The 13,140-nt window shown below is 36.1% G+C and overlaps 1 protein-coding gene across 3 annotated transcripts in view; it reads right to left on the bottom strand.

Moving 5' to 3' along the window:
• IL1RAP (interleukin 1 receptor accessory protein) overlaps positions 1–13,140 on the bottom strand; it is a 123,768-nt gene that overhangs the window by 28,160 nt on the left and 82,468 nt on the right. For all 3 annotated transcript variants that reach the window (XM_007195207.2, XM_007195209.2, XM_007195208.2), the window contains exons 5-6: positions 3,416–3,581; positions 928–999 (exon numbers count right to left, since the gene is read on the bottom strand). In XM_007195207.2, the coding sequence (XP_007195269.1) occupies positions 928–999; positions 3,416–3,581 (238 nt within the window). The remainder of the gene's footprint in view (positions 1–927; positions 1,000–3,415; positions 3,582–13,140) is intronic.

Below are 13,140 nucleotides of genomic sequence, written 5' to 3'. Positions count from 1 at the left end.
TTTTTATAACCATACTATGACAGATAGAGGAAAGATATTTAGAAGATAAGGGTTTACCCCAATAGCAGGAAGAATGTTCATATTAATACATAAAACCACTACTGATTCTAGGAAATCTGGTCCATTTGGGGTTGGCAGACTCCCCTTGGTATTATTTTTTCACAAGGCAGATCACTATTTGAAACCTTTTCTTAATTTGGGGGGGGTATTGTTGTTCTCCACCTATGTTGAACACTGCTTCTATTATCTTTAGTACATTTTAAACAAATTTTCTTTTATACTTTTCATTGGGTTTGAAGTGAATTTATTGGTAAGGATGCAATAAGATAATGTTAAAATTTTCTATGGTTTTTCAAGTTAACTGTGAGAGGCTTTGAGTCAGAAGAATAACAGATTATGCCTTATTTGGTCAGTTCCAAATGATTTTTGTCTAGAATGAAAAATTATGAAAACTAAAAGGAAACCCAGGTAGCCAGCATACTCATTCAATGGTGTTCTGAATCAAGGTGTACTCGTCCTATTAGTTGTTACCTGTTGAATTCACAATTCTGACTCCAGGTCTACCCCTGCTCCTTTGTAGTGGGGTAGAAGTTTAAAGGACATCTGGTGCTCATGTTGAAGTCTCGGTAAACCAGAGCCCTGCACAGGCTAAAGTTTGCATCAAACAGAAATCGCTAATCAGAAGAAAACTGCTCACAGAGGGAGAAGGGAGCATCTGCTGTGAGAGAAGCAGAGAATCCCTGAGCTGCCCACAAGATCAATGAAGCAGCTAATACCCAAAGCTGACTAGGTTTCTGATAGCATTTCAGTTTCAATTCATGTGTTTCTTTACAATAGCCCTCTATTCTCTTGCGTTAACTTAAGTGACATTTTATTCCTTGTAATTAAGAGAATCTCACTGATATTCCGAGGCACAGCTATAATTACCCGGTTCTTTCTCGTAGACCACAAGATCAGTGGGTGAATAGAAATGGGGAGGCAATGCATCGTTTGGAGAGCCTGTGATAGAGAGGAAGGGACAAAGGGATATAATGTCAAATCATGTAGCCTTAATTCCACATAACCCATTTCAAAATTCTGCTCTTCAGTAAAGCATTGCCCAACTTCCTGGCATAGTTTGTCAATTCTTGAGGGGGCCCACAGTTCAATGGATAGTCAATTACAACACTTCTTTCATTTAAAAGAAGCAAACAAAGGGAAAAAAAATATACTGAGGATCCTTCATGTTTTGGATAGAATGTTTTTCCAGTGTTTTTGCTTCCCAAAGCCTAATTGAGACAAACTTCTTTCTCATACTACTTAATAATTAATTGATTTCAAGTCTTTCTCAATTGTTTCTTTTCTACATATTTCTCTTCAACATGCCTAGAGTGTCTAGTCTGGGAAATGGTTAAATAAGTAAGTATTAATTAATGAGCAAGCAAATGGAAAATTCAAAATCACAATTGTGAGGTCAGTATGTAAGTCTACCTGTTATCTAGTTATCAGTTGACTGTTCATTCATAGGATTGCTGCTTTTTATAACATTATATATTCCTAAACTGAAACAAAGATGCCCTGAAAGGGTTTAATAGTGTAGTATTTAAGAGTAGAAGTTTCAAAGGTTTAATGACCAGGGTTCTAACCTTGACTTGACCATATACACACCATACAAAATTTTTTTTTTTTACTTAATCTCTGAAAATCTAATTTAGTCAACTCTAAGATGAGAGTAATTAAACTTACCTCACAGGTTCATTATGTGGATTAAATTAAGTAATGCATATTAAAGCATCCTACTGGTATATAATAAGTACTCAATGCTTCAGTTTTAAAAAACAAACTTGGGAGTTGGATAAGAAACACACACCCCTCACATATGTGTCTGTCAACTTCTATTTCTATAAGTCAAAGTGACCATGCGTGTCTGTTCCCAACTCTCCAAAAATGAATACAATGACGTATATATACATTGGAAACAATTACCAAGATGAATATATGGTTAGATTATTCATGTGACTTTCAATGTCCATTCACGTTAGGTTCTAAATTTAGTCTGATTTTTCTTCTGAATCCATCCCCAATTCCTCATTATTCCAAAGGTAAGCAGAGAAAGAGAAGTGATTACAAAATTGTTTGATGTGAATTTTATTTGCACTATGTTAAAGCCCTTTAAAAAAATTGTGCTGAACTTGGTGTCAGACTAGTAGAAAAAGCCCTAAACAAAGAGTGAGAAGCCTGGGATTTAGAATCACTTCTTCCACTAACTCAGGGAGCTTCTCTAAGCAGGTTAGTTTCTGTTGTTGGGACTCAATGTTTCCATCTATTAAAAGATGGGGTATGAAAAAAGCCTTACTCTGATATGCTGTCATTTTTTTTTCTTTTTTATAAATTTATTTATTTTTATTTATTTACTTTTGGCTGCACTGGGGGGTGGGGGTCTTCATTGCTGCTCGCGGGCTTTCTCTAGTTGCAGCAAGCGGGGGCTACTTTTCGTTGTGGTGCGCGGGCTTCTCACTGCGGTGGCTTTTCTTGTTGCAGAGCACAGGCTCTAGGCACGCGGGCTCAGTAGTTGTGGCTCGCAGGCTCAGTAGTTGTGGCTCGCGGGCTCCAGAGTGCAGGCTCAGCAGCTGTGGTGCAGGGGCCCAGCTGCTCCGCGGCATGTGGGATCTGCCCGGACCAGGGCTCAAACCCACGTACCCTGCATCGGCAGGCAGGCTCTCAACCACTGCGCCACCAGGGAAGCCCTGTCATTTTCAATACAGTGGGTGCAGTAGTATTTAGGGCTCTCCTCTAAATGGCACCTATCCTGACACTGGTTCTCTTGATTTCTAGGTCTGATGGGAGTCTGTTGACTCTGCCTAGACACTGTCCTTTCCACTTCTCTAGTTTCTCACCCCCAAAGAAAGCAATGGTTGAGCACGACCAGTAAATAGCTTCAGCAATTGCTACAGAAGTTCCAGTACATGAAAGACATATTTTACTTAACTCAAGTAAAATACTTTTTTTTGACAACAGTATTAACTAATATTCATTGAGTTTCTACTGCTTGCTTGGAACTGCATTAGCATAATATGTATATTATTTCTAATATTCTGAACTATACTAAATGTTAGGTTGTTGTAGTCCTAGAGTACAGACAAGTCATAGTGCTAATAAATGGCAATGGTATAATTTGAACACAGATATGTCCGGCACTCTTTTCACTCTCCAAGCTGCCTTTACTTCATTCATCCACATATTCATTCAGTAGAACAATAGCTGTTAAATGCCTACTATCTATGTGGAATTGCTGAGGCCTTGGGAATAGTGCAGTGAAGATAAAAGATAACCCTCTTTTCTTTCAGAATTTACACACTTGTTCGTAATAAACTCTTAAGAGCCTAAACAAAATTACTGCATTTTGTTGTGCGCACTTAATACAAATCATGCTTACCTACCACCTTTACAGTCTGAGTCCTGGTGAGATGGAAGGTACGTCCATTTTCTGGATATGTAACAACACATGTGTAATCTCCATTATTTGAAACCATGGCTATGATAAAACTCAAGTTCATGCCTTCGGGTATTACATTATTAAAGTTGTGTACTTTATAACAGCCCTAAGAAGAATTAAAGGAAAAGATGTTTACTATTTAGATACATGCATAGAAAGTATACAAACAAATATATGCATACACATCTAACTTTGCACAGAACGTAGAAATATCTATGCTGGCTATACTTTTTACAAAACTATTTTGGTCATGTATTTGATGATGTTTCTGCAAAGAATGAATGCAGTAATTTTTATTATCATTTCTGCAAGAGGAAAATTAACATTCTTAACTGAAATATGAATTCAAAAGCACAAGCTTCCTGTTTCAAGATCTAGTATTCAAATTCTGGGAATTCCAAGTTAATAGTAAAGCAAGGTTAAAGTTTCAAAAAATGATTAAGTCAACTTAAGTAAATGCATACCCTACTACTTAAAGAATAATTTTTTTTCATTTTTCTATGTTTTTTCACTGATTATGTTAATTCAGAAATACAGTCACTCTGACAAACTAGGCACTGTTTTAGATGTCTGGTTTTGACATTCTTGATCATTCTGTGAATCACCGTATCAGTTATTTCCAAACTTCTTTGTTTTTCTTCTACTTATCCCATTTTTTTTAGCTGAATAGTACAGACTCCAGAATTTAAAAATAAATTTTATGAGTCTTACCAAGAGTTAAGAGTTTGTGCTCCAACTCATATTTTCATATAACTCTGTTGTTTTTTTAAATTTTGAGGTTAAAATATCTCATTCAACATAACTAGAATCCTGTTTTGGATCTCTCAGCCCCACTAATTGGCTATATCATTTTACTTTTTTCTTTTCAAGAAAAAAATCAATACATCATATTTGACAAAAATATGCATTGAACATTTACTTTTAGAAAAACTTGTGTTTGTCTTTTAAAAATCAATACTTCATCTATGACAAAAAGAATTGGGTCCTCTTGATCTTTAATATTCTGGGAGTCTATTACCAGGTTGTACTTTCAATTTCCCGTGTTCACATATTTAACTTTAATTCTTGTATCCTCAAGGTTTTCTTACTTCAATTCCTGGAGCATGTGTTTTGAAATATGACAGTTACATTAAGTGGAACATTTTATAATTCTTTGTCACAGGAAATAACGTCTTTTAGGAATAGTACTAAACTTTTGATTCATGGGGATGATCATCAAGAGGACAATGACATATACTCAGTTATTTTTCTGAATACAATTTATCCTGTTTTGATAAGCACTGCCTCTAGAAAATTGTCACATCAGCACAATATTTTAATACTCTAAGGTTATCACAAAGTATAAGGCCACAAAACCCTGTACTCTTATAATAAATTTATGTCAGATTTGGTTTAAATTGAGTTTAGACTATCTATAGAACTCTATTTGATTCTTCTGGCACCTTTCATTTAAACAGTCCAAAGCTATTTGCCTCTTTCATGTGTTAGCTTAGCTGTTCTCAAGTCCTTGTGAAGTAGACAGATCAGACTAAATATGCCCTAGTTTTCAGGTGGAAAAAAATGAGATAGGTAAAGAGATATTCTAGGTAACACAGTGCAGAGCTAAAACTCAGTTTTTTACACAACTGAGTAAAGGTCTTTCACTAGCTTCTTAACCAAGAATGAACACCAATTTTCATCCATTACTTGAGGCTGAAAAAATTATACTGAGACCTGTGCTTAGGTATACTCCATTATCACATCCAATTCTTATTCCAAACTTAGCAAATTTAGAATGCTCTTATGCCCATTTTATAGATGAAAATACAAAGGACTATAAAGGTTAAGCGATTGCCGTTATCATAGAGCCAAGCAGTGTCAGAGCTGAAATTTAAACCTAGATCTACGTGTTTTGTAGCCCTTGCTCTTAATCCCACCTGACACTGTCTCACACTACACTGTGGTCCTGACCTACCTGGGGCCAGCCCCAGTGTTAATAGTGTGATGTGACTCTTATATGAGGCTGATTCTTACAATTAGTGGTAAACTGGAAAAGCATACTTTTCAGTATGAGAAGTTAGCTATTAATACTAAACTTGTCAACAGTACTTCTTAATAAAATGTTAAAAAAAACTTTTTTTTTTTACTCACCAAATATCATTTATGTAAAAACTATTTCAAACACATCGTTTTAGGAGTCATAGTATGTGCTACAAATATAAAGAAATGCTTCTGACTCAAAGTCTTCTCATTCATTCATTCATTCATTCACCCTTGAGTATTAATCAATAAACCACATGCCAGGCACTTTTTGAGGTTCTGAGAGTACAGCACTGAATAGAACAAAGAATCCACCCTCATGGACTTATCATTAACAGAAAAATGGAATCTGACACATCTAAATAGCAAGGACAATGTTATAAAACAGGTGTGTGGGGCTTCCCTGGTGGCGCAGTGGTTGAGAATCTGCCTGCTAATGCAGGGGACACGGGTTCGGGCCCTGGTCTGGGAAGATCCCACATGCCACGGAGCAGCTGGGCCCGTGAGCCACAATTGCTGAGCCTGCGCGTCTGGAGCCTGTGCCCCGCGACGGGAGGGGCCGCGATAGAGAAAGGCCCGCGCACCGCGATGAAGGGCGGTCCCCGCACCGCGATGAAGAGTGGCCCCCGCTTGCCGCAACTGGAGAAAGCCCTCGCATGAACCGAAGACCCAACACAGCCAAAAATAAATAAATAAATAAATAAGAAAATCCTTTAAAAAAAAAAAAAAAAAAAAAAACAGGTGTGTGTTGATCTCTTGCCAGCTCCCCCTTTCTCTTCACCTTATTCCAGACTCTTGAGGATGAACTTGAAATTTGGGCTGGATGTGCCTAAGACTATCATTGGGCCTATGTGTCAGTGTTGTAAGTCAGGTGTTCTAGGATTTTCTCTTCTTTCCATAAGGTAGGATAAAAATGTAGGCCAAGGACAGGTTTTTCTTGGAGCTGATTTGCCTAGAAAATTATTTCAAATTGAGGAATAGCCCATAAAAAATAATGGAAAACTTTGGGGTCTAATCTACTATTCAGAAAAATTGGACCATGAAAAATTAAATTCACTAAAAAAAAAAAAAAAGAAAAAAAAAAGAGGAAAAAGAAAAAAAATTAAAAGCTATTAGACATGTTAGAAAAGGAAATGAAGAAAATATTTTACATTTTAAGTGTTTATGTATGTGGTAAGGGTAGCTTCAGGGCATTGTTGAACTATAAATACCCATTAACTTTAGTCTGTAATATCTGATGAGCTCTCTCTACTTCTTATAAGCAGCTGCGTCTCTAGGCCCTTCATGGGCCTAAGACACAAAGGGCATTTTTAAACATAATAAACTAATCCTGAAAATAAATCCTGCAAACTTTTTGATGATTTCAAAATCATTTATTTGGAATCCAGGAAAAAAAAAAAAAAGATATGAACAAAGATCTCAATACCCAAAGAATAATAAAAACATGTTTCCAAATATAAGAAATGGGTTAACAGTAAGTGGATTCCACTATGAAGCAAACACTTGTCTGACCAGAAGACAAGTCATTCATTTAGTTGAGCCATCAGTTCCTCATTCTGAATTTAAAAGAGAGAAGTTAAATAGGAGAGCAACTTTTCAACCACATAATGGTAGCCATGGCAACCTACCGCAGTATATAGGTAAAGAACAGCATAAGAAATGATTTTGAGATCCTTGAGAGGAAATAAATCATGTGGTGAGGTACGGGGTGTGGGTGAGGGGATGACATGACTAAATAAGAACAAATATGTCCATTCAGTAAACCTACAACTTTTAAAGAACTATGTTAAGGCACAAGGATGGAAAAGACACAGTTCTTAACCTGTAAGTAAGCAGTCTAGTGGAGGATTGCAACAAATGCTGTGAAAGGCATATTGGGGTGGGGAAGTGGAGGAAGAAGACCAAACAGAAAACATTTAGAAACTCTTCATGGAGAAAGAAGATCTGAACTGGATCTTAAAGGATGTGTAGATTATTAACAGTTATTCGGGAGGAGGGCAAGACACAGAGAAGGACGCTCCAGGGACAGGAAAAAGTGTGAACAACTTCCCTTCACTCTTACAACATTTTGCCCTCCATGTTAGTACTTAACTAACTTTATCATAATGATCTCTTTTCACTTATCTCTTTCTCCAGAAAATTTACTTCTATGGGGTAAAGTGGTCGGGCGGGTGGATGAGTACTGTATCTGCATAGCCAGCAGATCTGCTACTTGCCCAATACTGGACACATGGTAAATGCTCAATACGTTGGTGTTACATGATCAAAAATATGAACTGAACCAGAGAAGCAAAGACATAAGACATGGAGCTGCAAGCTCACGTGGTATGCAAATGATAATAAGAAGGTGAGTATATAGACTTATAAGACATGGGATGGGTGAGTTGTAGGATGGGTGGGGAAAGTGGAAGTAAGGATACAAAGAGTTAAACTGAGATATGAGGTTAAAACAGTTAGAAATATCTATTGACATTTTTGCTTCCAAGATTAAGTTGTTATAAAATACACCACAATTGTTCACAAAGACTCATAAGAGTTTTATACATCAGTCACTTTCAATGAGCAGAACTATGCCATGCATAGACACAGCAGAACTGTGTCTATGTGATAGATACTTATGAAATCTCCCCTATGTGTCAGGCACTGTGTTAGAAGCTGGGCATACAGTAAGTAGCCAGTAAAAACAGAAATGGCCCTTATTTCCATGGAATTTTCTAGTCCAGTCTAATTCATTCAATTATTTAATCAATTCCTAAATACCAAGTATATTGGCTCAGTTTTGTGATATGCATTTGATAGTCAAGGGAAAGCAAAGGAGAGAAGTCACTACTTAGTACAGAAGAAATGCAATCATTATAGTAACAAAGATGCTATGCAATCATTATAGTAACAAAGATGAGATATAAATTAAGTGCTGTCAAAATGTAGAGTGGGTGATTCACTCAGCCTAACTGAACCTCAAGGCTTCACAGATATCTGAACTTAGTTTAAGTTTAAAAGATGAATCTTAGGCCCTCAGAAGCCCTGAAATTATATGTAGAATGCTATGTGTATATATGCATATATACATAATTAAATATGTATAGTTTGGAAAGAAAATATGGAATTAAATATGTATATTAAATTAAATATGTATAGTTTGTAAAGAAAATATGATACACACTTCCTTCATACCAAAGGTTAAAAATCACTATATAGGGACTTTAGGAAAAGGGAGGAGATAAAGAACCAAACTAAGCTGTCAGATCAAATTGAAACAAGCACTTTAAAAATAAAGTCTATTAGATAGACCTTGGACTAGCTTCCCAACCATATGTGCTATGCCAACAAGAAGGCCAAGCCTGGCACTGTTTCAGAAATGTGCTTTCCTGATGGCACTTTGTCAGAAAAAGCAAAGATTTTCCTATTTTCTGAGAGAGATTTATAAACAACACCTGACCAATTCTGCTTAATTTCACACTGAAAATTAAAGGTGGATGTAAAATACCAATTTTAATGATCACACTGAGGACAAGGACAACCCGCTTTTTGAAAATTGATATCCAGAATGATATCTACTCTGCTAAATAGCAACTGAGAGCATTTCAGCAGCTGCTATAAATGTAACATCCAAAGCACCCAATAAAGTGGTCCCTCTGATCCTTAGTAAGAAGGGGAAAACTGACTTTGTTTTTATAAGTATCTTTGGGAAAAATAATTCAAATACCTAATTATAACAATAAGAAAGAGAAATAATCCAGTAATATGAATGTTAAGATGGCTCGCCATATTTTAAAGCTCAGTTCTTTGAATACATTTCATAATAATAGTAAAAACAACAACAAGATCACACTTACCTGTGTCATTACTATTATATATTTGGAAGACCCTGTGAATAAACAGGCAGCCTCCAATTTATATACATGTTGTGTCCCAGAAGTTCTTTTAGAAGCTGGCTATTTGAAATTCAGTAAATCACTTACAAACCATGGTTTGCTTTCCAGGCTGGTTACAAATCCTGGCTTACTCAACAAACATTTACTGAACATCAATTTGACTCACAGGATTGTTGAACTAGAGAACTGTGAACCCTGGGCCCTGAATGAAGAAAACCATGCCGTGCAGAAGACAGGATGAGAGAAGAGAAGACATGCAGAGGAAGAAAGTTCAATCCTGCCCCCATTAAACTAAGATTCTAAAATACAAACTTTAGATTTTCTGTTCCCTCCAATCTCATCTTTTCTGAGTGCCTTATGATTTTCCAGGGCTCTCTTTTCACAGGTTTCCTTATGTTACACAGCCCAGCCTACAACCCAATCTGTGTTCAAAGATTACTCTGCCCTTCAAAGTGCCTACCCCCCAGAAGTAAAGACTATACCTCCCTCTCTGTGTCATTTCTGGAGAGCATAGGTCTTGGAACCACACAGAACTGGCCTGAAATTCCAGATTCTCCTATTATCAGCTGGATTATTTTGAGCAAATTGTATAAGATAATGTAAAAGTCTGGGCTCTTGATACAGATTGCATAGTGCTGAATCTTGGACAAATCACTGTGATCTTGGACAAATCACTCAACCACTCTACAGCTCAGTTTCCTTGACTACATAATGGAGAAAACAAGAGAGTCCACCTCACGTTGAGATATCGATAATGAGTGAAATTATTAAAGCATTTAGAAGAATTACTGTGCTCAGTAAATGTTAACTATTATTGTTTATGTCTCCAAACATCTGTTTCCTAATCTATACAAGGATGATATCTACCTTGAAGGACTGTGATGAGTATTACATACGATAACATTTAAAGTACGTAGCACAATGTATTGCACTAGTAAAATGCAAGAAGTGTTAGTTTCCTTTTCCTTCTTTCAATTCATCAGTTTTCATCCTTCTGCTAACAGGGAAGCAAATTTGCTGGAACTGATTAATGTGTCTTTTAACTCTCATAGAGTTATTTGTATTACTAAAAGAGACCATTTCTACAATGTCAAGGTAGGGAATTCAGCTGATAACAACTGAAAGAGGACTACTGTAGGAGGGTCAAATACCTTGGTGGATGCAGGGAGCGACTGTAGAAGGTGGAAAGCAAAAAACAATAGCAGCATTGCTACACAGTGATAGGAAAATGCAGCTACCAAGAACCCTGATTTTGTTCCCAACACGGAAGCACTCTTAGGAGTAAAGGTGTCAATTACCAAAACGTAAAGAAATAAAAAGCAGTATAACACACATCCATAGCAACCTTTTCATAATCAGGGAATAGAAAGGATGGCTGGTTACTGGTTATCTTCTTTAGTCATCTGCACATTGTTGGGTATCTGCCATGGTGATGGTTTTACCACCATGACTTATTTTTCTCGGTCTTCTTCCCAGGCTTTGGGCTTTCATTCACTCCATAAACATTCTCTCCAGATTTTTATCTTAGCCCTTTTCTCTTCTCACTTTATTTTGTCTTCTTAAGGGCTTCAACTATCACATAGATGTATCCAATTCTCTGTCTCCAGCTTTGATTTTTTTTTTAATAAGCTCCAGACCCATACACATGTAGCTACTACCTATTGGTCACTGCCACCTAGATGTCACACAGATAAGTCTAACTCAATATGACATGATCTAAATTCATTACTTGATCCCCAAACCTGTTCCTCCTCTGCTATTTCATACCTTGGTTAATAGCACCGACATCGGTCCAATCAGGAAAACCAGAAGTCTGGGAATCATTGGAGATACAGAGATGGATATGGCATAACTTTGCCCTCAAGATACAGTCAGTCTCATAGAATACCTGCATGTAAATCTGTCCCTCTTCTTAAAACCAACAATAAATTCTCTGTGACACTCTTGTAGAACTTAGAATTCTACTTTTTGATAAGAACAGGAATTCTTATTTATAAACTTGTTTGAATTAAACTGAGACCCTCTGGGACTATGTTGGGGAGTGCATATATCACATTCATTACCATGTACCCCCCAGACCCCAGATATATTGCATTGAATACAGTTGATCTTCAACAAGTATGTATTGAATATATGCATGAATAAATGGTTATAAAACAATAAAGTGAAAAGTGACACTGAAACAATTACAAATAAATAGCTAATTGAGGGTATATGAGGGAAAATTTATTTCAGCTGGAGAGTACAGGGAACATTTTACAAAGGTGTAGAATTTGATTTGTTCTAAAGGAGAAAAAGAGGATGTTCCAGGCAGAGGGAATACATGAGGAAAAAGAGGAGAAAATAATAGAATATGTATAAAAGTAAAATTATATTTTCAGACCATAAAGTATTCAAAATATAGAAAAAGTGAGTAGGGTCTCATTAGAAACAAGAGACCTTGTTGCAGATAAATAGATGAATGTATTTTTTTAACCAGAAGACATATTACACTTATTGATGTCAAATTGTTAATATAATTCTTTTAATCCTTTTTACTATGGAAAAGTACAATCATAGAATAAACAATGATCCCTGTACCCATATCTAGAGTCAACAGTACCAATTCAGGCTATGTCTTATTTCATCTATACCCACTCACTGCATCCCAATATTATTTCAAAGCAAATCACAGACATTATACAACTTAATTTGTAAATATTTCTGTGTGTACTTCTAAATGACAAGACCCCTCCTGAAAACATAACTACATTACCATTATCATAATTTAAAAAGTAATAATAACTTATTGATGTCATCAATATTCTGTCTGTGTTCATATTTCCCTGACTTTCTCATAGCGTGTTTTATAGTTTGTTTGAACAAAACATGATCCACTTAAGGTCCATACATTGCAATTGGTTGTTATATATCTTAAATCAGTCTCCTCCACCTCCCCTTCCTTTCCTATCATCTCCCTTCCTCTTAATCATTTTACTACAGAATGAAGCATATATGAAAAACACTCAAAACATATGTGTGAGTTAATGAATTAGTATAAAGCAAATACTTTTAAAACCACCACTCAGGTCCAGGAATAGAACATTACCAGTCACCCTTGAAAGCCTTCCACATGCCCCATGTCAATCACACCTTCTTTACTATCCCCCAAAGTAGCAACTATCTATACCTTCATAGTGAAGTCACTTCCTTGTTTTCATGTACGATTTTATCACTCATATGTCCTTAGATACTATATTCTCATCCACTCTAGTGTTTTAAATGTTCTACGTGTCTTTTAATCTATACATTCCCACTCTATGCCTTTCATTTTTTGCAATTTATCTGTTGACTAACACAAGACATTTGGCCTGTAGAGTGTCTCACAATTTAGATTTTGCTGATTGCAAATGCATGGTACAGGTCAATACATTCCTCTATTCTCTATATTTCCTGCAAAATGGCAGCAGGATCCAAAGGTTTTATCAGACTCAGATTGAATCCATTTGGCACAATTATAGGTAATATTGTTTTCTTTCATCAGAAGAAAAGTGGTTGTTTCTCTCCTTATGATATTAACAGTCATTGATGCATAATGCTTAGATTTAGTAATTCATTGGGGTTTGCAAAGTGATTATATACTTTTATAAAAATACACTTCCCTGCACTATGTCATTACTCAATATATCAATACATTTCTTATAGAAAAGCAGAATAAAATCTTGGCTTTTTTTCTCCTTTATTTACTGGTTTTCAAGGTAACGTTTTTATTTCCTATTCTCATCCAAATGT

This window comes from Balaenoptera acutorostrata, chromosome 4 (genome assembly GCF_949987535.1).
Source record: "Balaenoptera acutorostrata chromosome 4, mBalAcu1.1, whole genome shotgun sequence".
In the NCBI taxonomy this organism is placed as follows: domain Eukaryota; kingdom Metazoa; phylum Chordata; class Mammalia; order Artiodactyla; family Balaenopteridae; genus Balaenoptera; species Balaenoptera acutorostrata.
This window is presented reverse-complemented; position numbering and strand designations above follow the sequence as displayed.